The following is a 26,618-nucleotide window of genomic DNA, read 5'->3' as shown; positions in this document are numbered from 1 at the left end:
TTGTTTCAGTGAGATCAAAGCACTTGCCTTTGACAATAAAATTAATGCATATTATGAATAATTCTGTTGAGTGTTGAGTGCTTCAATTATGAGCTGGATGACATCACTTTGTTCCCATGAAACGAATGCTCTTAAGTTTCGCTGGAAAGTTACACCATGAGATAAAAAACAAAAGATTGATCAGCTGTGGAATGTAGCCTGAGGGTTGGAGTGAATGGAGCACCTCCCTGCAAGGAGCTGGTTTAGTATACATGAAAAATTTAAATCATTTAGCAGGGAAGAAAGACTTCCATTCTTTTATAATGACTCCTTCCTTTCTGCCACTCCTCTATCCAAACTGCCTGTGAACAGTTGTTAAGAAGGTCTTATTCAATGTTTGGCTTTAGTGACCTTGTGTTCCTATGCATTTCCTACTGCTTGACACAATTCCTGTTCCTTATCCCAGATGAAATGTAATTCTCAAATGTAAATCAGGAATGTACATCTCAATCTGGAAATCCTTTGAGGGGGGAAAAAAAGCAAAAATGCATTTGAGATTTGAGTGAAAACCTCACTGCAGGACTGTATCTCCACAATGTGTCAGTGAGTTTAATTACTTGAAACTCTCACTGTATGGAATTCATGGCAGTAATTTTGCTGCAGTATTACACTCTTCTAACCAGTGAAAATTAAAGCCTCTTCTGTGAATTTTGGGCTGTTCAATTTTGTTAAGGCTGAACAGAAAAAGCAACTTGAAGAAGGTGTGTCAGACATTTCTCATGTTCTGTTTGTAACCCTCAATTGGTATTTGTTCATGTGGGGAAAGTTACTGTGGGAGCACTGCTAGTTGAGGTGGCTGCAGGTAAAGAGCTGGAAAGATCTGTGAGCTTGGGGGCATCTGCTGGAAGTGGGAATTCTAAAATTCCTCAAATGGCTTGCACAAATTCCCAGCTTCAAACTCTTCCCCAAGTCTTACTTTTACTCATGACTCTATTTTTAACTGTGTTGCTCCTTTGGCTTTCAAAAAGTGCATCCACAGAACCAAGAAGAAAATTTCCTTTAACAGATCCAGCTGACCAGCAAGACTCAAAGTGAGGCAGTTCACTTCTGTCCTAACATTCTTCTTTTTCTCCCCAAGGGCACTGGCTTGGGCTTGTGGCTTGGCACCAAGTTTTCAGAACCTGTTACAATTCAGAGTGTGCCTTTCTCAGTCTCAAGTGTTCTCCTTCACCCTGGAATAATCTGTCTTCTGGAGGGAGCAGGGTTCTTTCCCAGATACCATTGTTCTGGGCTGTGCTGACAGTGGTTGCAATGTAAATGGAGATAGCTGTGTTCTTTTGTGTTCCAGTCTCTCCATGGCAATTACTTCATTTCTTTTAATCAGAGCATAAAACCTCTTTGCCCTGGCATTTATCAGCTCCCTGGAGTCTAAAAGTGCACGGATAAAAACGCTCTGTCAACATAAAACTGCATCGGCACAAGTATTGATGCATAAACCAGGAGATGGCTAAGCAAGGCTTTGCATTTATCAGTTTATTTAATTATTCAGGACCTATAAATTACTGTGAAATGAAGTGAACATCTTGATACACTGGGAAGGGATGGGAGAGGTTGAGGAGAAACTCTCCCAGGGTGCATGAGACTTGCTCAGTATGAGCCACTCTGCAGCCATGGCATGATGTGAGCATGCTACTGAGACTGAATGCAGACTACATCTTTTTTTTTCCCCCCTCATTTTATCCACTGGGATATTAAATAATGCTGTCACCCACCCCTCTGAGATTGAATGTGATGATACAAATGTCTGCTGAAGGCTGAGAAGCACACATCCCTCCATGTGTGGATTTTTTGGTTGTGGATACAATAACACGATCTCCTCGGGATTTCAAACCAGAGAATTCTCAAGGCGCCCTCCCACGAGGTGCCTGCAGTGTCAGCCATGGCCTGGGCAGGCCGTGTTGCCAAGCAGTTGAAGTAGATTGAGATTTCACTAAGTCGTTCAGGACTTGCTAATTGATCCTGGGCAATTTGCCTAACCCCTCTCTCTTTATCTATTTATAAAACGGGGATAGTTAAGGCCAGGCAAAACTTGTGTAACTGAATTTGTGTAACTTTCCACAAATCCATGCCAGCTTGTCACTGGTTCGCCGTGTTCCTGACTGCTCTTAATTCATTGCACTAAAATAGCGCTCTACATAAACATTGAGCTATGATGCAGGCAGTGTCATTCCTCACTTTCCCGTAGGAAACTCTAACTTTGGGAGATTAAATTGCCTGAACAAGAGGCAAGGCACAAATCTAACTTGGGAGGGGAGTGTCGACTGCAGGGCTCACTCGAGGAGACTGTGTTATATCACAAACACCTTGGAGCCTCTTCTCCCTTTCAAAAAAAAAGGGACAAAAGTATTTTTCTTTGTGATTGGTGGAGACTTTTAGGGCCTCTCCTGCAGCAGCGAGTTGTGAAATGACTTTTTCTGTGTCACTTGCACTATCTGTGTTTCCTGAGGAGATGTTGCACTGTTTGATTGTTGAAACCACTTGTGAACGTCTCCGAGGGCAGTGGGTGGCGTCAGCCAGCCTGGGCTTTGTCATCTTGAAGTTACTTTATGAAGTAGGAGGAAAAGTGTGCATTTACAGATCCAATACCACTGTGCATCCATCTAGACTTTAAAAGGAAAGAAGCCTTTGATTCTTGTTCTCCACTAATCTTCCTTTTATCTGGTGTCCTACCACCTGCTGCGTTCTCAGCACAAAATTGCTATTTATCACTGCCTTCCTCTTCTTGCTGCCAGGTTCATTCATCTTTGGTGCTCTAAAAGCTTTAAGGTTTGCAGGAAAGCACTAAGTACAACTGCAGATATTTTCTGACAGTGAGCAACTGAACTGAACAAGAAGGAAGGTGACCAGGGAAAAAGCACCTAGTGCTGTCTTCTGAAATGCATTTTGTTTAAAGACAACTAGAAGTGATTTTGAAGTCAAGATTGAATTATTCTGTTTTTCTGTCCCTGTTGAAGTTGAAAACTGCTTTAGGGTCTAAATTCTTCTGATAACAGCAGGTTTTGTTCCTGGCTCTTAGTGCACATTTTTTCTTTCCTTCCCTTCTGTGTACCTTGTTGTAGCTACATGCAGTAGCAGGTACTTGGGCTTTTTAGGATTAAATAATGTTACAATATGAGAGGGTCAGAGAGAGCTGAGTTTTAGCAGCTGACTTCTAGAATTGGATAAAACAATTTAGAATAGGGTAGAAATGTATCTTCCTGAGAGACACACCTGCAGTGGTGCCTGTTATGATGTGGTCCTGCCACAACATTCTCGTGTTGCTGAGTAGTTTGTACTGGGTCTTCCTTTCTAGCTTCTACATTTCCTGAGTGGCCAGACTAGTTTTTAGGTTTGACAATTTGGATACCTTAGTAGCAGGAATTGTTGCCTCATGGTATCCTATTTCAAACACCACTCTGCAACTTCAATGCCACTGTAGAGAGTCCTTTGGGGTGTGTGGTTTGCAACACATGTTTCTGCTGGAAGAGACAAAATTTGCTATATTTTGTGCAGAGCCTGCATCAGGAGAATTGACATTCCCATCCTGGATTAGTTTTGCTGTGATATGAGAGTCTGGAGATACACATCTTTATGGTTTTTTTAAATTTTTTTAGCAATCTTTGGTTTAAATGACTGAAACAGCTCCAACAGATGAATCTTTTCTACATTGCTTCAGAAAAATGGGAAAAAAAAATCCCACCACTTCCATCCAGACACCCTGGAGACTGTTATTTGCTATCAGATTGCTGGAAGTCTGCAGATTTTTTGGGCTCCTTTAGGGTGTTTTGGGCTCCTTTAGGGCGTTTTGGGCTCCTTTAGGGTGTTTTGGGCTCCTTTAAGGTGTTTTGGGCTCCTTTAGGGTGTTTTGGGCTCCTTTAGGGTATTTTGGGCTCCTTTAGGATACGTGAGAGTTGGTGGATCCCCAGCAGTGGTGGTTACTGGTATTGCAAGCCGGGTCCAACCGTTTCCAATTCCTCTTTGTCTCTGGTGATTCAGTCCTTTCAAGTGATCACCCTAGTGAGCCAATACAAACTACGAGCTGCCAAGGAAGAGTACAAATGTGCAAACACTTCGGAGCTGTCCTGAATTTGATGGATTTTCCCATTTTCTAGAGTTAAATTCATTTGCAATAATCTAGTTCTGTTTTAACCTTTCTGGGGGCAGAGAGACTGAGGTGCAGATGGTCCCAACTGCTCAGAAGTTGAAGAAGAAGAAGAAGAAGAAGGAATTGAACCCAAACTTGTGGTTGGGGTTGTGTTTTATTGCTTTGCAGATATTTCCTGAGAGCAGGCGCATTCTTATCTGAATAATTGGGGCTTGGATAAAGTTAGTAAGATGACATTTGAGAAGATGGGCCCAAAGTCATTCCTTACAGGGGAGTAGCACAGGCTGTTTGAGCCTGTTTTAGCCCACTGGAAATGAGGGAAATTAATTGGGAAAACATTAAATAAATCAACCGTGTAATGAAATAAACTTTAATTCCATTTAAGCGTTCTCAGATGGCAGATGTAGGGACCTGATTTCCATCTGGAATTTATAAACCCATGTTTGATGTGAGATGTGGTGAATACTGTGTGAAAGACTTGCGTTTTTTACTGCTGGAATGCTTTTGCTTTGAATGGCATTTCCTTTCCCCTCAAAACGACTGCATGGAAACTTGAGGTAAGATAATATGTGCAAGTTCAAATACAGCACATCACAATAAAACGCTGATGGCACTTGGACAAGTTTCTGTTATTATTATTTTATTTAAAAGAACTTCTAATTGCTCTTGCGTTTAGAACAATTGATCTTGGGAGACTTCCTGTAATGAGCAGTGAAAGGCAACTTTGAATCTTTTAGGGAGCTGCAGTTTCTGAGAAAAGGAGAGATGGTGGATACTCACATGGAAGATCTCAGAGCAAAAATCCCTCTTGCAGAAAGTGGGTTTGCAGAAGATTCAGATTGCAGTACTGATGGGGACAGTGATCTATCTGCGTGTGTTAAAACTTCCAAAGGAGCAGGAAGCCAAGATGCCTTTGGGATTAGGAAAAGAACAGGACAGCACATCTGGAAGAGCTGAATCCTAATGAAAGGCTTTTGTTAGTGCTGGTTTTAGCCCTGTGATTTGTATGCAACTTGCTTTAGTCTCACCTTGCAGTTACTCATGTCTAGTATGTCAGTGAGCATTAAGTTCCTGCCCTGGAAGTCTCTAACTGAAGTGAGCTGGAAGCTTTCAGCATCTTCTGAGTGATAACTTCAGAGGTGTTTCTCAGATACTGAAATTCTAATGAGAAGTGACTCATTGCACTGCTGGTGTGATGCAGAGGGAACTTGGGACAGTCCTTGTATGGATACTAGGACTTAAAAATTGTAAGGAGAGATCTTATGTTGCAGTTAATTCTTCAATTTAACATCCTTAAGCCATGGAGTAACTGTGGCTCCTCTGGCCATGGAGGCAAAGGCTTTTACATTTTGCACTGTCAACAGAGTTTCAAGGATTTTAAAACCAGTTGTGATCAATAATGTTCTGTTTTTATGTTAAATAGCCCTGAAATTCCAGAGATTTGCCCTCCAAGTCTGTCATCAATCTCAAAAATGGCATGAAATTTTGATTGCTTGTACTGTGTTTTTTAAAAAAGAAAAGTGTGTGTGGATAAAGTTATGGGGAATTGAGTTATATACTGAGTTATAGGCCCATTGCAGGCCTGTAATTAAGCAATACATAAGTAGTGTATGGAACAGATTGGGAAGAAATACTTACAGTTCTGTGTTAACAGTTTCCCTGTTGCTTGATTTTTTTTTTCCTCCAAACAAAGTGCCATCCTCTCCTGAATGACTTGGTTGCCAGATCTTTTGTAATGCTCTTCTCTGAACAAACATACTTTATCCTATTGCTATCCCTGCTGGTTACAGATTCTGCTATGCCTGTATGCTGCTGCTGGTTACAGATTCTGTTTTACAGGCCATCCTTAATTGCATAAAACAGTTACAGTATAGTTTTCACATTAAAAAGTGATTTGTTCCAAGAAATGCAATTACCAGTGGGTGCAAAGGGCATCCATGAGGATTCTGGTTTGTGAAAGGTGTTTCAGATGGGGTGTGCAGGGTGTGAATCTCTGTCGTGAGGCTCCCGTGGGATGCTGGGGCTGGTTTGTGGCATGTTCAGTATCATCAGGAACCAGTGTGAGGTCCTGTTAAAGCGTGGAGCATTTCAGCCATGGAGGATTATCAAATAAAGCATATTCTGGTAACAAAAAATTCAAAGTAAGGGGCTGATACCTCAGTTAGGACACTTAAATGCTTTAAAGGGACTTTTTCTGCACCCAGCTTGATTGTTGTGGATGTCACAGGATGCTGCTTGAGAGTCAGTACAGTTCTGTGTGCATGCAAATGTAAATACAGCTCTGGCTGGCAGGGCAGGTTTGTACAGCAGCAGGGCTGCTGGGGACTGTGAGCAGGCTCTAATGTGACCAGTGGGCTGTGATGGAAAGTGGAATTTTCCTCTCTGCCAGCCAGGGCTGAAAGCTCTGCTGTCCCCAGGAACTGAATGGCGAACTGCTGAATGGCAGTTCATGTCCCAGCACTCTCAGCTAACTGTTGCTCATTCCTCCTTTATTAGCAAACCCCTCATGCGTGACTGCATGGTCTGGTACTTAATAGGTGGCTGGGAATATGAGGGGAAAGAAGGGACAGCCCTTCAGTTTGCTCAGGATGTGTTCTTAATAAATTCTGCTTTTGTTTTCTTTTCAGACTTCGGTGTTAGTGCGTTCCTGGCCACTGGTGGTGACATTACCAGGAATAAAGTCAGGAAAACCTTTGTGGGCACACCTTGTTGGATGGCACCAGAAGTTATGGAACAGGTGAATTGTTTTTCCCTGACCTGCACCTGGAATTCCCTGTTATCAGCAATGACTATATTTATTTCTAACTGAGATGATAATTTGACATCCTGAAGGGTTTCCTTAAAACCAAAGGGTTTCTTTGACTTGCATATTCCAGACTCGTACTGAGGAGTGTTAAGTGTTCAGTAGATTTTTGCCCCATTGCTTCTCCTCAGGCTCCTGCCTAAGGTGAGGATGAGACAGCTCAGTTGTTGCATAAAGAAGATTAACCTGCCCCTCCCTTTTGCATGAATGTGAGGTAGGATATAAATAGTTTCACACGTGGTAAATATGCACATACACAGCTCAGTAACGTGCTCTTCTGCCTCTGCAAACATAAGAACTTGGGATAGTTAGTTGTGACATGTCAGAGTGGGGAGTTAATTCAGTATAATAACTGAATGCATTTGATTTCATTCAGGTTTTTAGCTTCTCTTGGCTTGTGAGTTTCTACATGCTGAGGAATGCTTGCATCTCCCCCTTCTTCCTCTGCTCTTTTGGCTCACTAAAAGATGTCATACTTCTTCCCTTGCATGGAGAAATGTCACTTTTTGTCCTCCGCTACTTCTAGACGAAACTACAGAAGCTTTGTCTGTGTGTCTTCTGATGAAGGACACCTGGAAACTTGGTTTAATGTAAAATTGCTGCCCATTTCTGAGCAAGATTCACAGAGAAAATTACACCACAATCTTACCAAGGCATTTGCAGTAGCTGTCGATGGCATTGGTGCTCACTACCATGAACGTTCTGAAAATTATCCCTTATCCCCTTAAAATCAGTTTGACAGAGACCTGGGTTTCTGACAGGTGTCGAAGGCTAAGCAGAAGTATAACTAGCTATGAATGGGTTTCTATTTTTCTTTCCATTTTTTAAAAATATTTAAGGATTTATTTTATTAAAGTAAATCCACCTTGATACATTTCTCCTTGCTATTGTTTCCAATAAAATATTTTCAACCATGGGAGAATCTTGAATAAGACCCTCATGTATAACTGTATCTAAAATCAATTGTAACTAAACACAAGTGCATTAAAGCACATTCTTTCCAATATCTAAAACTCCCTGAGGAATGGAGATAATTTTGGAGTAGCTTAAATATGTTATTGATGAAAGGCTCGTTCAATGTCATATTCTTCTGGATTTTTTTATTTAATGCTGAGTTAAAATAGATAAAAATAGAGTATTTGGTGTTTCTGAAGCTAAATCAGAGCTGTCCCTTGCTTTTTTGTCCTGTGTGTCGTGTCCAGGGCTCAGCAGCCTGGCCAGCACCTAATGGTGCTGCTCCAGGCTCTTTGCAGCTGCAATCCTCAGGACAAAAAGGAAAAATACCTTAAGGAGGGAACTAAAAATGGGAAATAAAGGTTTCAGTGACAAAGTGAGGGGTGGTTCCCTACAAATGTTTTTCCAAAGGAGGTAAGTTTTTTACGGAGTGCAGTACCTCCACCAAGGCTGTGCACATCTAAGCAGTTGCAAATACCGTGTTAAAGCAGTGTTTGGGATGCTGGTGGTGCTGGTGTGAAATCCTTCAATGTCCATTAGATAATCTTGCTGCCTTCCAGCAGGTGTCACTCTGAGCCACTGGATCCACCCGGGAGCAGGGACAGAGGGCTTGCTCTAGGCTGGCCTTTCACGTGTAGATATTACCGACCCAAGTCCATGTGGTTTACTTCAGCACCATTCAATTCCTTCAGAATGTTAATATTTGATTGCTCAGCATTGTCCTTTAATGTATGGTCACTTGATGGATTTATGGCAAAACAAAGAAGTTGATGAGAAAAGTGAATGTTGTTGATACGAACTAACTGCAGGGTGGTGACTAATGTGTTGGACAGATGTCAAGATGAACTCTGCAGACAGTTTTGAGCTTTATAGCTTTCACTTGCAAGAAGGATTATGTGAAATAATGAAAAAAACCCCTCGCACTAAACAGTTAAAATCTTGTCAGGAAATGGAGAGTTGCTGAGTGTATGGGTGTGCTGCAAGAATAACTGAAAGATGGAGCTAAGAAATCCCCAAAAGTTATTCTCAAAACCTAAAAATAGTGTGAGAAGACACAAAACCATCCTTAAAGTGTATTTCTTCTTGTCTTGTGCTCTTTTAAATGTTACTAGATATCGGTGCTTATTTATTTAACTGACTTGAAATCTGTTCAAAGTCATGGCATCCATTAACTGAGGCGCTTCAAGAAACTTTTCAGACTTTAAGGGCTCATGAAAGTTGTGCTTACAGGGTGGAAGAAATCAGTGCAAGATGTAAATTCCTGTCTCTATAACAAGTTTCAGTCCAACTCTAGTATTACATTACAAATAGTTCAGGAGGGGGTTTTGTGAGTTTGCCAAGATTCAAGATCATCTTTAAGGTAGCTTGGGGAATGCTTTTTGGCTGCATCACAACAAGTGTCTTTCTGCAGCTTGTTAGGTTAGCTGAGCACAGTACCCCTGTTAGCTCTGCTCTGATTGAATTTTTATTTTTCCATAGTGTAGCGAGAAGAAACACAAACCATCCTAAGCAACCAAAATGCTTTGATTTTTGAAGCTGCTCTTGAAGTTAATACAGAATGTCTCTCCCCTGCAGAGGAGAAAGCAAGTGCCAAAATATTACCTAATGATAATGAGGAAGTAACTGCTTTGGCATATGAAATATTTTTTCCTGTGCAGGAGGGGAAGTAAATGCTATAAATTTTCCTGAACAAGCCTGTGTTTAATGTCAAGTGCAGAAGCTACTGTTAATTAATGGAGGGAAACATTAGTCTGCAGGCAGGAATGAGGGGCTTTTACTGGGCTGGTGTATTGTGTAGTTCCAGGATGGAGCATATTTGCAGTCAGCTTGATTAAGTGCTTGACTAAAAGTGTAGTGAGGCGGGTGTCCCAAGGGGTAGCAGTCCATCTATTAACTGTGAGAGTTTTATTACACAGTGTAATGACTCTCTGTGCCTGTGTGCAGCACTCAGAGCCTGCGTTAGCCCAGGGCCCCTTTATGTTCTGCAGTGGAGTTTATGGCAGAGCAGTCCTGATTGTACAGTGCACAACCATGATTTCACCAGTCTGTGACATCTAAAACACCTCATTGAGGGTATGAGGAGCTGGGGGAGAGATGGGATAAGGTGTTGTTTCCATCTCCGTAGTGCTGCCCTTTCCATATCTGTGGGGAAAGGGTGTGTGAAAGGGATGGTAATGGCAAGAGGCACATGATAACATCCTCTAATATTTTTCAGGTCAGAGGATATGATTTCAAGGCAGACATCTGGAGCTTTGGGATCACTGCTATTGAACTGGCCACAGGAGCAGCTCCTTACCATAAATACCCACCGATGAAGGTGAGCACATCTCCAGATATTTGTGGAAGTTAAGGGAGCAGTGTGTTCTGTGGATGTTTCCAAGAATTTGGCTAGCACAGAAGAGTTTATCCTCTCAACTTAGCCTGTTGCATAGAAGAGTTTGTCCTTTCAACCTGCACTTGTGGATCAGGATGTTCTTGGATGTGTCTTGAGTCACCTTTTAAAAATACACCACTCCATCAGCATTACCTGAAACTGCAGTTCTTATTTAGATCCTGAGTCTCACCGTTCTTGAGAAATGTGCTATGTGTTTTAAACCTCTGAAGTCAGCAGATGTTTTTAGGGTTATAAATAATGATCCAGAATGCCTTATGGGCACCCAGTGACACTTGGCCAGCCATTCTTTCTCTTGCACTGATAATCCTTCTTAATGCCTCTCAGACATTCTCTTGATACCTCTCGTGTTACCAGTTATCCAAAAAAATGTTTAATTCTGTTTAACACTGACAATCCTGTCAATCACTGATCCAGTTCAAAATACCACATTAGTATGAAACTGTGGTATTGGCAACAATAGTATTTTATTAAGGTTGAAATGAGAGAAATGTTTTTATTTAAACCTTGACACATCAGAATTCTTTTTCAAATATCTTGAACCTTAGATCACCATATAAGTTTGGCTAACACTGTTTCCTGACTCTTGAACCAGGAGCTGCTTCTGATGTGCTGCTCTTTCAGGGGGAGGGTACATCTCAAAGTTAAGAGCTGACACCCATCAGCTGAGGTCTGAAGCACCCTGTCCTTCTACTGAGCTCTGAGATCTTTTTCCTTATCTCCTTTGTGATACCTGATGAGGCCTTGTCTCAATCACAAAACTTTTAAGCCCCTTTGGCCCACCCTCTTGAAGGCCCACACTGGGATGTGTGGTCAAAGATGAGAATGTGGAGAGCCTCTCCTACCCCCAGGGTTCATGGTTAGAGCAGTGACCTGGGATATGAGGCCTGTGGGTGTCAAGTCCCTCTGTTGTTGGCATTGGGAGAGTGATGTTTTACACAGGCTGATAGTGATAGGACAAAAGGGAGTGGCTGTGAACAAAAAGAGGAAAGATTTAGATTAGATGTAATTAATTCTTACTGTGAGGGTGGTGAGGCACTGGAACGTGTTACCCAGAGAAGCTGTGGATGCCCCATCCCTGGAGGTGTTCAAGGCAAGGCTGGGTGGGAATTGGAGCAACTGGGGCTAGTGGAAGTGTCCCTGTGCATGGTAGGGGGATTGGAATTAAATCAGCTTTAAGGTCCCTTCCAGCCCAAACCATTCAATTCCATTGTGGGCAAACTCCCATTTTGTAAAGTTTAACTCCTGCAGTGCTGTGGGAGTTGGGTGTCACTGTTGGAGTTGGGTGTCAGTTCTTCAGGGGCTGGGTGCATCCCCTCCCACACCACAATTACAATGGCATTTGGAAATCCAGCTACTCCTGACTCAGAACAGGCACATCCATGCCAAATGGATGGACTTTGCACAGGTTTGACTCCTGTAGAACAGAATTACTTTTAAGAATTGTCATCTACATGCAGGGACTGTTGAGAGGCTGAGTAGTTCAGAAATTCCATTAAATTTCCTACAATATCAGTGGCTGTGGAAGAGCAAAGAGCAGTTAGGGGAAAGTGCTGCTGATTTAGGTGCTGCTGGTTTCATTGATGTTTCCCTCTGGGCTCTGATTATTGGGAGCATTTTGCAGCAGCTTCTGCAAATTGTACTTCTGTTTATTTTGGTTTGAATACCAACATCACCTATTTAGTATCAACAGCACATACTTAATGCTGTCATATGCTAGATAGAATTGAGTCCCCAGTTCTGTGAGGTTTGGGTTCCAGTCATGCAGCCTGCAAGAAGCCTCCTCAATTTTATTTATTGAATGTAATTGTATTGCACTGCAGATTAATTTTGTTATGCAGCAAAATTACTCATGCATTAAGTGACCCTTCAGAGAATGGGGAAGAAAGCAGGGAATTCTGTCATGGGCTGTATAATTTCAGCTAGATTGATGGGCTTTTGCTGCCCTAAGCAATATAGCTGTTGAAAGCTATTTAAATGTGCTATGTGCTGTTTCCTTTTCTAAAAATAGATGTTCATCTGTGTGTAGGTGACAAGTGGAAATGGAAATGAGTAATTTTCTCCCTTTCCTTCAGAATATTGAAGTGATGTGAGGGAAAGAACCGGTTTGGCTTGATGGGTGCTTATGTGAGGAATGTCTTCACCTGCTGTCACATTGGTACATGGAATTGAACTCGTGTATTTTTTTGTGTCGTCCCTCTGTCTTTAATTTGATTTCTAGCTAAGAAATACCTCAGGGAGGTACATTGAATCAAAAGCCTTGAACAACTGCTCATCTCAAATGAGGAAAACTGGTAGAAGTTCTGCTCTGCTTGTGCTTTTAATCCCACAAAACAGACTTGAAAACACATTCCTGCCTTGTGTTTGGCCCCCAGACTGCAGTGTGGGCCAAGAGATGGGATGGAAGGCAGTGTAACTTAAATTGTGTGGGTCTTTGTTGTTAACACATCCTTGTTGACTCAGATGCTTGATGGAAGTGCTTGTCTAAAATACATTTTCCCCAAGTTCTGTCTCTAACAAAGCCCAAGGAAAATCTCATTGCCAATAGCAATAATTATTTCAGGTTTTAATGCTGACACTACAAAACGATCCTCCATCTTTGGAAACTGGTGTGCAAGACAAGGAGATGCTGAAGAAATATGGGAAATCATTTAGGAAGATGATTTCATCGTGCCTACAAAAAGACCCTGAAAAAAGGTAAGAATGGGTCACACTAAAATAAATTAAAACAAACAAGCAAACAAAAAAAAAAAAAAACAAAACCCACACTCACAAACATCATTATGTTCCCTGTTTTTTGAAGTTGGAATATTCTCCACCCCTCCAAACTTTCAGTCACAAGGGACACAGCAATCTTGCTGTGTGGCAGCAGATTCTCTTGGCTGTCCTTACTCTTATGGATAAATGTGTGGCACTGTGCCTGGCCAGGGCACACATTTTCCATTTGGGTTAATGAGGGTGCATCCCAGTCCACTGCCTGGGTAGGGCCATTCTCCCTTGGCCACCTCCAGCAGGTGACTTCAGTTCATGTTTTGTTCCCAGTCAAAACTGCTTTATGTTTACAAATCAGAAATTACAGGTTGGGCAATATGTGTTTATTTGCAAAGCTACATAAATAAACTTTTTAAAATCTGCCAGTGCAGAGAAGGCGTTCAGTGTAGTTTTGACCGGTTTAATTAAATGTAATATTTGCTTTGGATGGGAAATCAGGAAAAACACTGGCAAATTTTACCAACATGTTTTCATCAATACAGATTGCTTAAGTGACCTGATGACACTTTCAGCCTTCCTTGAACAGTATCTTGACTACTCAGTGACGTAGGAAATATTACCAAGGGGGTGGTGTGTGTGCTGTGCCATTTTTTGATACCTCTTAGGTTGTTGTTTTGGGTTTTTTTCCTCCTCTGTAAGCAGACTTAATTCTGGAAAGGAAGAAGTGCTTTCATAAAATAATAATAATGAAGACATTTTTCAGTTCTCTCTTGTGTCAGCTCCAGGAACACAGGCTTCTCACGCACTGTGCAATGAGCCTCTCTCTTCTAACAAGCATTACACTTGAAATGCTTAATGAATCCAGTGGATTGCTTGATAAAAGTTGATAGTTGGGGTTTTTTCCCAGCATGACATTTTTTTGCCTTTCTAAAGCATATCCCATGCTTGCAGGTTAGGATGTGTGCTGATCAGATCATACATAATCACTGAATTGTGGCACACCCCTTCTCTTTCCTCAAGCACCTCTGACAGCTGCTGGCATTGTCCTGACTCTGGGAGCAGCAGACTGGCATATTGCATGGGAAGAGAATTTGGTGCAATTGCCTTTTCATTATTTTAGGGGCTCCCTTGCTCTAAGGTGGATGCCTTTTGTTGGAGTTGATGAAATAAACCCTGTGGTGAATGGCCTTTGCAAGTCACTGATTAAACTCTGTTACTATTTAAGCACTGTTTGCAGTGTGGAAAATGCCATAAGCTGCTGCTTTCTCATATAGGCTTGAGTCTTTAGCAAATTCCTCTTAAACAACTAAGGGATGTCTCTCACTTTCCAGTATTTATTCTGAAGTCTGACTTAAAGAGGAAAATAGTTTATACTTCTTCATTTTTTTAGACCAAGATTGATCATCCCACTTGTGTTTAATAGAACTAATTACACACACTTAATCACGTATCTCTGAAATAACTGTTACTTGCACAGGGTGAGTACTGCACTCCAGTGATGATTCTGTAATTTCCATTTTGAGCAATTTTTTTTTTGTGATCCTGTTGTTATCTAAGTGTCCCAAGTTCAGCATCAAAATGGGAGCAAATTCTTCCCACCAGTCACAAGTTATTCATTGCTTTTGAACAGAATAGGCCTTGTTCAGAATACACTGAGTAATTTAAAAGATTGCTGGTGTAAAATTTACTTGGAATACATTGATTTTAGGGGAATTATACAGGAGAAGCTGATGCCCTCACGAGATGCCAACCAGCCGCAGCAGCCTGGAAGACCGTTGGGTTGAAAGGGAGCATTTATAATTGTCTTTTCTACATCTGTTTTTATTGACAGACCAACAGCAGCAGAACTCCTAAGACACAAATTTTTCACAAAAGCAAAGGTAAGGAAACACTTCCTAAACTGATTTGTGCAGAGGCTGTGGAAAGGACTTTTCAGAGGCACGATAGGTGTGGGTGACAGCTTTACTGGCAGGAGTGTGGGCTCTTTCACTTGGAGCCAGCAGAGCTGAGTGAGTTGAATGGGTCATTGTGAAGGAGCAGATTAAAATCCCCCCTCTGTATCTCTTGTGTATGCTGTTGTTAACAGAAATTATCTAGGAATTCTTGAGCATTTAAATGTCTTTCAGTGCCTTTTGGGTTTGTTCTTCCTTTGTTATGGTGCCATTCTGGCTGCCTGTCCAACCATAAAAGTCTCTGCTGCAGTGAGTGTAACTTAGATTTTAGTAAACTCTATAATCAGTCTGTGTGCAAGGGATTGAGTGAGGCCCACTGTGCCAGAGCTACCTAAGGGTATTTCACCCTGTGTTGCCTTATGGAAAGTGAAGATGCTGTGATACAAAACAGTGGGAAACTCCCATTTCTAGCCTTGGAGTGAACTGGCAGCGAGCATTATGTAATTACTGCCTGCAGATTAGTGCATATGCAACGTGCAAGGTCTTACTGGGGGAGACAGACAGCAGTAACACAGGGCAGGATTTGCATTTCCATGGGCATGGGGAATGTATTCTGCTTGCTTGGGGTTTTTTTTGTGATCAAAGTGCACAGGATTTATAGCAGAATACAGATTAAACTGTCAAAAAGAGACTGCATACTTGGCATAGCACAGCAGCATCACCGATTAATCAGAGCAGTTTTCAACTCCCAGATTAAGATGCTTACACAGAATTGGCCATGCCAGGTATCTGTACAGGAGCTGGATGCCCTATTAAAGCTGACAGGAATCTTAACAGATGCAACCCAGGGGGAGATGCACTCCTCTTCATGAGGAGAAGCACAGGAGCAAGTGCTGATCTCTTTGGTGACCAGTGACAGGACCTGAGGGAATGGCCTGAAGCTGTGTCAGGGGATGTTTAGTTTGGATATTAGGAAAAGTTCCTCCCCCAGAGTGTTGTGGGCACTTAACAGGCTGCCCAAGGAAATGGTCACAGCCTCAAGGCTGCCCGAGCTCCAGGAGCATTTGCACAAGACTCCCAGTTAGGATTGTTGGGGTGTCCTGTGCAGGGCCAGGAGCTGGACTCGATCCTTGTAGGTCCCTTCCTACTCAGGGTATTGTATGATTTGATAATTCTGTGAACCAGGGAAGTCTGGAGGGTGAGCCAGTTGATGAAATGCAGAAGTTTGCTTTAGGGCAAGTTTAATTGATGTCTGGGCTCTTGACAGTATTAACTGGGGTTCCACTGTCCATAGTGGGATTTTAGGCAGCTGATTAGTCTGCATCCGTATGCTGCATGCACATATGTTGGTGTCCAAAGTGACAAGATGGTTTACACATTGCTGACCTTTCTCCATTTGGTTCTGCGAGTTCTGGTTCATGTTACACTTCATTGTGTGTTAAATCTCCTTGGTGCTTTCATTAAGCTGCTGGAGACATATTAGCATGGGTGGTGATGGAAAATTAACATTATTGTAAATGAGGCAATGCTTAACCCAACATCTGAAGTGCAAACATGCGCCGGTTCACACTTGGGGTTAAATTATTGTCCCACATCAGCCACTGCCAAACTGACAGCTGGAACCTGAGGGCTGAAGAGTGCAGCTTCTACACATCTATATTGAGTCATATTTAAATACCATCTAGGTTATGTAAAAGTATGGTTTGATAATGCTGGGAGCCACTTATCAGTAATGACAGAGTGTGTCTTGGGACTCTTCATCCTGGGGGAGTTGTGGGAGCTCTGTGTGGGCAGGGACAGCAGAGCTTTCCAATGGCACTGGTGTGGAATATCCAGCCAAATGCCTGGATATGGACTGGACTGCTCTGCTTCCCCTGCTGCCACAGTTTGGCCCCACAGCTCAGTGAGAAAATTGTATTTTCAGGAGCCCACACTGGCCAGTCTGGAGCAGCTTGCTGAAGAGGAAATTTAATACAATAAAGCATCACAGCAATTCCCCAATATTCAGTCTGTTGTGATCACTGCATTTATTTCCCCTCTAAACATAAAAGCTGTACATTTTTTCAGCCACTTCAAATCTTGCTGCCCCAATTTCTGTTTACTCCAGCACAGAGGGATTCCTGCATCCCAACCTGTCTGACATCTGAGGTTTGCCTTAGACAGTTGGACAGGCATAAATTTAGGAGTAAGATAAAGCAAGGGGTTGGATCCAGGTGGTGTAGTATCTGCAAGTGGAAGAATGCCAAATGCCTCAGCAGGGTACCAGGTACTGCAGTATAATATGGATATTTCCAAGTAAATCAGAATGATATCCAGCTCCTCAGTTGTTCATTTTATGTCACTTTGCATAAGGAGAGTGCCACTGTTAACTGAAAAGGTATTTAGGGTGAAACATCATATACTGCAGACCAAAGTAAGGGAGAGGTTAATATCCTTGGGGGAATGGGGATGAAACGTGTAAACCACTTTCTGCTAGAAGCAGCTTAGCAGTCACTTGATCAGAGACAGTGAAGGCATCAAAGGACATTTTCAGCAATGCAAATGTTTGGTATTTTTTTCTTCACAGAATAAAGAGTTTTTACAAGAGAAGATGTTGCAGAGAGCACCAACAATCACTGAAAGATCCAAAAAGGTACTGAAAACCTCCTGAGCTCTTGCTGTTACACTTTTACTATTTTTCGTGCTTGTATTCACATTTTTAATGATAACTACTGCAGTACAGCTTTTTCTAGGTAGAGCTATTCATTTCAATAAAATAATGAGACACCATGGCAGGTGATGGAACCTGAAGATGTTCTGGTGCTATTTCTTCTAAAATCAACTGTAGAAAGTGTTTGCTTGAGGTGTAAGTTCTGTGTCCTTGTGCTGAGCAGGTCCGGAGAGTCCCAGGCTCCAGTGGGCGTCTTCATAAGACTGAAGATGGTGGCTGGGAATGGAGTGATGATGAGCTTGATGAAGAAAGTGAGGAAGGCAGAGCAGCAATTTCACAGCTCAGGGTGAGTCCTCAAACTCCACTCTATCTCTGTTTTGTTTTCCAGTTGTGGTAGGTCTAAAATATTTGGGGAGCACATGGTGTTAAGCATGACACACTGTAATCCCTTGCCTGGAGTTGGGAGCTGAAGCACAGAAAACAGACTGAAGGTTGAAGAAATCATATTGATCTTTTCTGTCATTGTGGTGGGGCACAGCTGCTCTCATTCAGGGATGTTCAGCATAATTGGAAATGTTAATTCAGACAGCCTGCTCCCAGCTCAGCATACTAATTCACTGCAGCTAGGATAGTCCCTTTAAGTGTGCTGACTGCTTGAGATGCTTTCTTCTGGAAGTGTCAGCAGAGGTTTTATCCTACTGCCCTCTCCAGGATGAAATCAATAGGTCCCGTTCTTATGGCTGATTCCTGAGACATGCCAGGCCTGGTTCTGCCCCCTCAGTTACACTGAAATCAGTTAATCCTGCTGGAAAACCTCACAGCATCCCTGAAGTCACAGAAGTAATTTGTCTTGTGTTTGAAAATCCTCAAGAAAACACCACTTTTCTCTCTCCCAACACATGTACAAACCCCCAGCAACTCAGAGGAGTAATGCATAAAGATCAGCTGGAAGATTACTATGAATTTTCAGGCTGTCTTCCCCCAGCAGCCACCTGTGTGGGTTTTGACTATGATGGTTTGCCTGGTTTCTTTTCACTACAGCAGGCTGGAAGTGGACTCTGTCTCCTAGAAATTTTAGTCATCCTGTAATTGAATTAGTGAGACAGTGAAGGATTTTTAGAGTAAGTTTTTCAGTATGAAAGGGAAAAAAAGCAGCATTGGTTTGAAGCATTTATCCCTTTACAATTTCTCTCATTTCTCTTTGATTAGTCTGGCTTCTGTTGCTGTTGTGAATAGACACTTAAATATTAAATGCATGATTTTGCATCTTTTCAGCATCTTTTGAAATGCTTGGGTTTTTAAAAGCCACTTGATACAGTAAATACATTGTTTGTGACAGCAACTCTTGTGACTTCTCAAAGAGCTTATTGTGTCCAGCTTTGTATTATACATGATCAAGGAAAATCTCTTGGTACCAGGTGACTACTGCTGGAATTCTTTGATGCTTTATGAGCTGAATTCTTCTAAATTCCTTTTGTAGGCTAGAATACAAAATTACAATTTACAATTTTAAGAGGCAATATTGTTAAAGACCCTAATTCTGCTCCAGAGATGATTTAGAACTACTTGTATCTTGTCTCAAAGCTCAGGGTACCATGACTTAACACTGTTTACTGTGTTTTGAACAGTACTTACTTGTTTCATTCCTCTTAGGCAGGAAAAAGCAGATTGACACACATGTTTACAAGCTCCTTTTCAGTTTTTTCCTGATACTTTGATTTATTTTCCTTGTACTGCTGCCTGTCCTGATCGCTCTCATTTGGGCTGTGCTTGGCCCTTACTTGTAGGTCTCCCATTCAGCCAACCTTCAGGATGGATATTGGAGTAGCAGGTTTTAATTCAGTTATCTCCCTGTGGATGTGTATTATCATTTTGGAGGCACCCCATGTGTAACAGAGCACTGTAGGGCACTTGGATCCTTCAGGATGTCAGGAAGGGCACTGTGGCCTCTCAAACCTCACTACATTTCTGCCTGAGTACTTGAATTTGATTCCTTTTCAAGCAGTCCTAAGATTTGTATCCAAGCTGCCAATTTTTGCCATGAATACGGTGGTGTTATTGAGGATTAGTGTTTATCCTGTGTTTTTGGTCATATTTCAAACACTTGGTATAAATTCTACCTGTCTGTAAATCCCTCTGCAATTTTAACCAAGTTGTTGGATAGAATAACTTGTGTTAACTAGGTGGCACTTTTTTTTTTTTCTGCCCATTGCAGTGGGGGTGGAGTAGAGGATTTTTAAAGGTCCTTTCCAACATTTTGTTATTCTGTGATTCCATCCGTACCTGCATTTTACTGCTGTCAGCCAGAAAGTCAAAGGAGGCCCTGCGGATTGACTTAATGTGCCAAAATACTGAAGTGTTAACCTGCATAAAATCATCTACATAAATGAAAAATGTTGGTATTTTTTACTTGTTTCCACTTTACAGGAAAAATAGGGTGAATTTAATATGTGCAAACATGCATTTTAAAAGTCTCTTCCTAGGGCTGCTCCCTGAAAGCAGGCAAATATTTAATATAACCAGAGCCAGAAATATCTCTTCAATTCACTGATTATGGTGACTTGCTGGGTCAACATTACCTTTTGGATATAAAGACCTGAACTTCCTCTCTGCATTTAAAACCTTGAATTCAAATTAAAGCAGTTGTGCTCTGTGGGCTTTTAAATTGTGCACCTTCTGTTACCCAATAAATCTGTGTGGTGGTGAATTGTGTGGTCACATTTCACTGCTTCCTCACATCATCTTTGATTACACAAGCAAAAATTAGTTAGAACCATCCTATTGTGCCTTAGGTAAATGTTTTTTAATGTTTGTCCTGTTTTCTTTCTGTTCATGTGTCTCATAAAATCACAGAATTGTTAAGGCTGGAAAAGATCTCCAGGATTGTTGAGTCCTACTGAAAGCCCAGAACCACTAAACCCTGTTCCCAGGTGACACCTCTTGTGTTTTCTGACCACCTCCAGAGATGGTGACTCTGCCACTTCCCTGGGCACCCTTTCAGTGAAGAAATCTTTCCTAATATCCAATCTAAACCTACCCTGGTACAACTTGAAGCCATTTCTTCTTTTCACTTATTACCTGGGAAAAGGGCCTGATCCCCACCTGGCTGCCCCCTCCGGGCAGGGAGTTGTGGAGAGTGAGAAGGTCTCCCCTGAGCCTCCTTTCCTCCAGGCTGAGCTCCTCCACCTCCCTCAGCTGCTCCTGCTGCTCCAGACCCTTCCCCAGCTCTGTTCCCTTCTCTGGCCTCACTCCAGCCCCTCAATGTCCTTCTGGCAGTGAGGGGCCCAAAACTGAACACAGCACTCAAGGTGTCTCATCAGTGCTGAATACAAAAAAAAATCACTGTGGCCCTGCTGGCCACCCTGTTCCTGATACAGGCCAAGTGCCATTGGCCTTCTTGGCCACCTGGGCACTCTCTGGCTCATATTCAGCTGGCTCTCACCACTTCTGTTAGTCATTTATCTGGATCAGCTGCCAGCTGAGGGGCAGGCCCAGTGTTTCCATACTCATCTGTACCGTGCTTAGCACACTGATCTTTCAGGCAAGTTCCTTTTGAGGCATCGAGGTACTCTTGGATATGAGCTTTGTTCCTGGAGGAACACTGCAGCAGCTGTGGCCTGCAGATGTTGAGCAGGGCTGTTTCTCTGGGAGCAATGCCATGTTTTTCATCCCACTTGGTAACTGTCAAGTGAAGGCTGAGCACACTGAGATGGATTTCAGGCTTTACCTTTCTCACTGTGTGACTTCTTCCCTGACATTGCCTACACAGACATGCCGAGGGAACTGTTCCTTCTCCTCCTGTCCAAAGGCCTTTTTGAAACTTGCTGTACTGGGAGTAAGACTTCTTAACCTTTTCTCACTAGAAGGCTCTGATTCATATGTTACAAATTGCTCAGATCTGTGCTCACTAAGGTAGTGGCCTCTATTAGTGGAGAAACTCTCTCAGAGTAGGAGCATGATGTTAATGTTCTGCTGTCCAGCTTGTGCTGTCCAAACAGCAACCTGTTAGACCATTATGTGGAGAAGGAACAGATTTGGGGTTTTTTTATTCCCAGCATGGACCAAACCATCCCACCTATCTCCACATAGCAGTGGGACTTGGTGGGAGTCCAAGTTGCAGTCTCTCTTAATTGCAGGGCTTTCCAGGAGTACTTGGCAATTCCTCCCTGTTCTTGTGAAACAGCTAGTGCAGTGTTACCTTTGTTTTCCTGATAAGCAAAATTTGGTCATGTTGCTTTGCCTGCACTCACCCCATTTGCTCCACTGCTCTCTTTGTTCACTGCTGAGTGTCCACCCACCTGTCAGCTCTCTGCTTTCTCTCACAAAGAGCACAGCAGAATGCAGGCTCCAAGGCCAGGGAGAGCACACCAGGGATTGCCTTCTAAAAAGTAGCACAAGGCTGATTCCCCCCTCCCACCCTATAAAGGTTCTGTATGTTTTAAGCAAGCTGGTTTGGAAACTATCTCCTTATACAATTGAAAGGAACTTGTTTTCTAGCAGAATTCTGCCAGGCAGATTTGTGTGTGTCTTTTTCTGCCAGACTTGAGTAGCTTAAAATGGATTTTCCCATCTTACTTGATGCTTAAGTAATTTGATCCAATCTGAGTGATCTTCAAGAGTCCTGGATTTTGCTAATGAGTAACAGTGATAGCAACTTAGGGTATTGTGTGCCACTGTGGGAATGCTGACTGCAGGGTCTGAAACGTGGCTGTGCTTCTGGGAGTCACAACAAATTGTGTGGTGTCCCTTTTACCATGTTTCTTAATACACATGCATAACTTGAAACAATTATGTAGATTTCTTATGTTCAATATGGTTCTGACAAGTCCTCCTAGTCAGTAAGCTTCACTGTGGTCTAGGCAATGACATCTTTTTCTCTGTTTTTTAGTCTCCCAGAGTGAAAGAACCTGTACAGAATTCCGAGGTAAGTTACAACTGCAAATGGCTCCTTGAAAAAATGATTCCTAGTTATTGCTGTTGTTTCAAGGAACGTGCTTTATTAGCCTTTGAAAGCAATATTGTGTGAAGTAGAAGGCAGTATCTAGCTGAGCTCTGTTTGAAGAGCTCCCTATAAAAGGAATCCTTTGCTATGTAAAGCCAAGAACTCTCCTTGAAGTAAGTTTGTTGTACGTGTTGTCAGTTTGCTGTGGCAAAAATGTTTGTTGCAAGGTAATGAATTGGACATAAGAATAATCTAAGCAAAACAAGTGTCTTTTCATTTCCTCCTTAAGGAAAAACCCAAACTGCACAAACCCAACAGAACACAACTTCAGGATGTCTGGTTTGCATTTGCTAATTCTCTGGTTTGGAACCTGTGCTCAGAACTGTGAAAGAATTCTCTAGTGGTGTTTGATAGGAAGCACAACTTCAGTTGCAATTTATCATGTTTTTTCAGTTCTGAACTGTTTCTTACATCAGGAATATTAGTATGTCTCATCTTTCAGTGATAGGGACAGCTTATCTGCCAGAGACTGTGCTGTGTCTGTCTTTTCCCTACCTGTGTTGAAAGATAAACAGAGCTGTCTCCTAGAAATTTGTCTTGGACTGGGCTGTCCTGTTCTTCCTTCATTTGTTTCCAAGAAGTGTTTATAAAGGGAGATTTTGAGAAAGACTACAGTTCTGGCACTGTAATTTGACATAAATTCTAAATTCAAAAAAAAAGGCTGAAAACCAGAATCCCTTTGGGAATAATTTTCCCACTGGAGGTCTCCTGTCCAGGTTTCCAGCATTGAAGTGATTTATATTTCCTACAACCTGTCAGAGTAAGCTGGAGGGCACACTCAAGTGCCATCAAGCTGACAGTTCTTTGGCTCCCATGCCAAAATTGATTTCTCTGTACTGAATAACAAGAGGTAAAAAAGAGATTAAACTTCCATTTAGCTCTTTTCCCCCACCCTCAAATTAATTTCATATGGAGTTTTTGTTTGTTAATTTGGTTAGTTTCATTTTTTTGCAAGAGACTAAAGTGAAGTCCAATCCTAAATCTTCTCTAATGAGATTTGAAGAACTCTGAATTCACTTTCCATTGATACCCAAATTACTCTGGCATTTGCTTGGTGAGAGGCTCAGTTGTTGATAGTTATCTCACTGCTTTGCTGGGGTTTGTTTTCTGAAGGGAACTACAAGTCAAAGCAGGGCTGCTCTGCTCTGAGGGCATGGCTACTTGGAAAAATAAGTAGGACTCAGATTCCAGGAAAGAGGGAGACTGAAGGATGGGGTGCTCTCATCCCAGCTGGATACATTTATGTACATGCAGCCTTGCCACAGATTGTAATTTTTGTTCAAGATACACAGCCATGCTGCCATCTTGGTTTAGTGCTGAGTAAAACCTGCAAATGTCAGGACAGAATGGGTCCCTGGACATAAGGACACATTAAACCCCTGAACACCAACTTGGGATCAGCATTAATGCCCAGGAGGCTGGGAATGCCCTTGGCACTGAACTTCTCTAAGTGGTTTATGTGGCAGACAAGCACTTCTGGGAAAGCTGGTGCTTGAATCAGAACTCTTGTATTCCTTTTCTCATTGCAACTCCTTTCTGCTTGCAGCTGTTTCCATCAGCTGAGCCTCCAGGTCCTTCACTCAATGCTCCAGCACAGGCACCTACTGAACTACCTCAGGCTGCAGGACAAGCACCTGCAGCACCTCCAACTGCTGTACCTCCAGCCAGCCAGGCTCCTCCAGCAGCCCCAGCAGCAGCAGCAGCCCCAGCAGCAGCCCAGGTAAGGGCACACACCCTCCCTGCCAGCTTTCAGCCCTGCCCTCAGCTGTTCTCTTCCAGATGTGCTAGAACAGTCTGAAACTGTGCAAGGTTGACATGCTCTGGGCAACATTAAAATAGCTTTAATGCTTAAATCAACGCCCTTCAAATGTCTTTCAAAAGGCCAGTATTTAATCCCTGAATTTTACGCAGCAGTTGAAGTACCAGCAGCAGTGAAGGCTGGAGCAGTGTTGGTGTCAGTGACACCTGGGATTATGTACTAGCAGAGTATCTGCCACTAGTGTCCAATACCTTATTTATTGGTAGCTTGTGCTAAGCTGAACTTCATGAACTTGTGTCAGTGTGTTCTTCTCTATAGCTCTTAGTGTCAATGTGCTGTATTTTACAGCTCTACATATGTTCTCCCTCTGTCTGTGATACTCTTTATGGCTGTCCTCTGGTTCTTGTTGCTCACTGGTTACTGTTTTGCAGAGCTCTGGGTTTCTCCATGAACCCTTGTTTGTTTTTACTGACCTGGTGGTTTTCAGCTTCAACAGAAACCAGGTTGTGATCAGAAGCCCTGAGCTGCCTTGCTGGGCCAAAAGCACCTTGGAGTAAAATGCTAGTCTTAAGCAAAGGGTTATTTTCTTTTTCTCTTGTGAAAAAAACAAGTGATCTAGATGAAAAACACTTGGTCAAGATTTCTATGCTTAAATTATCAGCCTGGTGTTGTGTCTGTCTTGTTCCTGCAGGTACAAAACCCTTGCCTCAGCATGGGCATTACAGGTGACCAACCCCTCTCTGTTTTATTTGGTTTTTTTTTTGGTGGAGATTGAATAACACTTAGCTCTGTACTGGAAATATCACAAGTGCAGGGCAACTCCTGGATCGTCCCTACTGGAAATCTGCTGCTCACCGATATGAAATTATTTGATTACATGTTCCAGTAGTTACTCAGAAGTAATTTAGAATTGAAAATAGGCAGCTATAAAATTGCTGCTAGAGGTTCTTAAAGCCTTTGCTTTCATGGAAAAAGAGGTAGCTGAGAGTACCTGCTAATCTGCCAATTAAATTTTTTCCTGATACAGTTGTATCAGGTTTTCAAATTAGATGTTTGGGGCAGGGATTAAAACACAGGAGGTCTTGAAGCTGTCGTGATTATCCAAAACCCTTAAGTTTTAATGCAAAGCAAGTAATCTTTTTCCATTTAGCACTTCTGAAGTCTCCTGCCATTTTGGCTATTTTGAAAGTTGTGCAGCTTTTACTCTTTTCAAGTCAATTGCAGAGACCCTGCTGTTTAAGTGTGAAGTTTTCCTGGTTCATTGGTCTGTTGTCTTTCTCACTGTAATTCCATGATTCCAATGATGAGTTAAACTTTTACTTGTATCTATAGCTAATCAAGGTTATCTCTAGTTTTAAAACCAGAGCAAGGAATTGTTAACCTGCTTTAAAATGATGTAATCCTATTGCAGGCCCCACCTACAGCCCCTGCTGCAGCTCCGGTACAGGAAGATGTGAGAGTCCCCATCAACCTTGTATTAAGGTTAAGGTAAGGACACAAAACTGACCTGTTCTGTTAACATGAACCTTTGTAGAGAGGCCACTAGCACTCTTCTGTGCCTTTTTCATTAATAGGGTGGTGGTTAAGTGTTTGTCAGCTTGGATTTCATCTGCTGCTCTGAAACTGCGACCTGGAAAAGCAGTTTATCACATTCACTTCAGTTTGGGAAAACCTGTGTATTGAAAGAGGTTTTGATATTTGTGTAAACATTGCTGAACTCTCAAGGAGTGGGAATTAGCTGGGTTCCCTAGAAGGATTCAGGGATCCAGGGGTTCTGACCTTGTGCTGGCCCATCCTAATCTTCATGCACAACTTCAGACTTCAGCCAGTTCTGAGCATGAAGAGCTTTTACCCAGTTCAGAGAGTGGACTCTGGTCTGTGTCACTAGAAACAGGCAGAAAAAAGGATCCTTCTAGACTCATTACACACACACTGCTGTTTCTCATCCAAAGAACCCGCCTCTCACCTCTGGAGGCATCTGTGCTGCTTCCACATGCACATCCAAGTGAGGAGTGTCTGCCTTTTGAGGGGTAGAATGCAATGAGTGAGTTCACAGACTGATTATTCAGTGACAGCACTCTCTTTTGGCCATCTACCATTCCATGAAATGGTCTCCTTTATATAAAATTCTCTTCTTTCCACAGGAATTCAAATAAAGAGCTCCATGATATTCGGTTTGAATTCACCCCAGGGAAAGGTGAGCTGGTGGGAAATTCCAGTGTGTGAAGGGGAAGTTTTGTGCTTGGTGTTGTGCTGTTGTGTGTGTGTCTGTCCACAGTGCCTTCCTAAAGGGCTTGTTGTGGTTGGGCTTGGAGCACTGCTGTAAAACTC

The 26,618-nt window shown here is 42.3% G+C and overlaps 1 protein-coding gene across 1 annotated transcript in view; it reads left to right on the top strand.

Annotated features, from left to right (window-relative positions):
* OXSR1 (oxidative stress responsive kinase 1) overlaps positions 1 to 26,618 on the top strand; it is an 87,358-nt gene that overhangs the window by 56,046 nt on the left and 4,694 nt on the right. Inside the window, exons 6-15 of the mRNA XM_063416616.1 lie at positions 6,751 to 6,860; positions 10,096 to 10,197; positions 12,836 to 12,969; positions 14,816 to 14,864; positions 17,443 to 17,508; positions 17,750 to 17,872; positions 22,415 to 22,450; positions 24,075 to 24,248; positions 25,699 to 25,775; positions 26,432 to 26,484. Coding sequence (XP_063272686.1) covers positions 6,751 to 6,860; positions 10,096 to 10,197; positions 12,836 to 12,969; positions 14,816 to 14,864; positions 17,443 to 17,508; positions 17,750 to 17,872; positions 22,415 to 22,450; positions 24,075 to 24,248; positions 25,699 to 25,775; positions 26,432 to 26,484 — 924 coding nt within the window. The remainder of the gene's footprint in view (positions 1 to 6,750; positions 6,861 to 10,095; positions 10,198 to 12,835; positions 12,970 to 14,815; positions 14,865 to 17,442; positions 17,509 to 17,749; positions 17,873 to 22,414; positions 22,451 to 24,074; positions 24,249 to 25,698; positions 25,776 to 26,431; positions 26,485 to 26,618) is intronic.

This window comes from Prinia subflava, chromosome 1, assembly GCF_021018805.1.
Source record: "Prinia subflava isolate CZ2003 ecotype Zambia chromosome 1, Cam_Psub_1.2, whole genome shotgun sequence".
In the NCBI taxonomy this organism is placed as follows: domain Eukaryota; kingdom Metazoa; phylum Chordata; class Aves; order Passeriformes; family Cisticolidae; genus Prinia; species Prinia subflava.
Note: the sequence above shows the minus strand (reverse complement) of the source record. Positions and strands in the feature narration are given on the sequence as shown.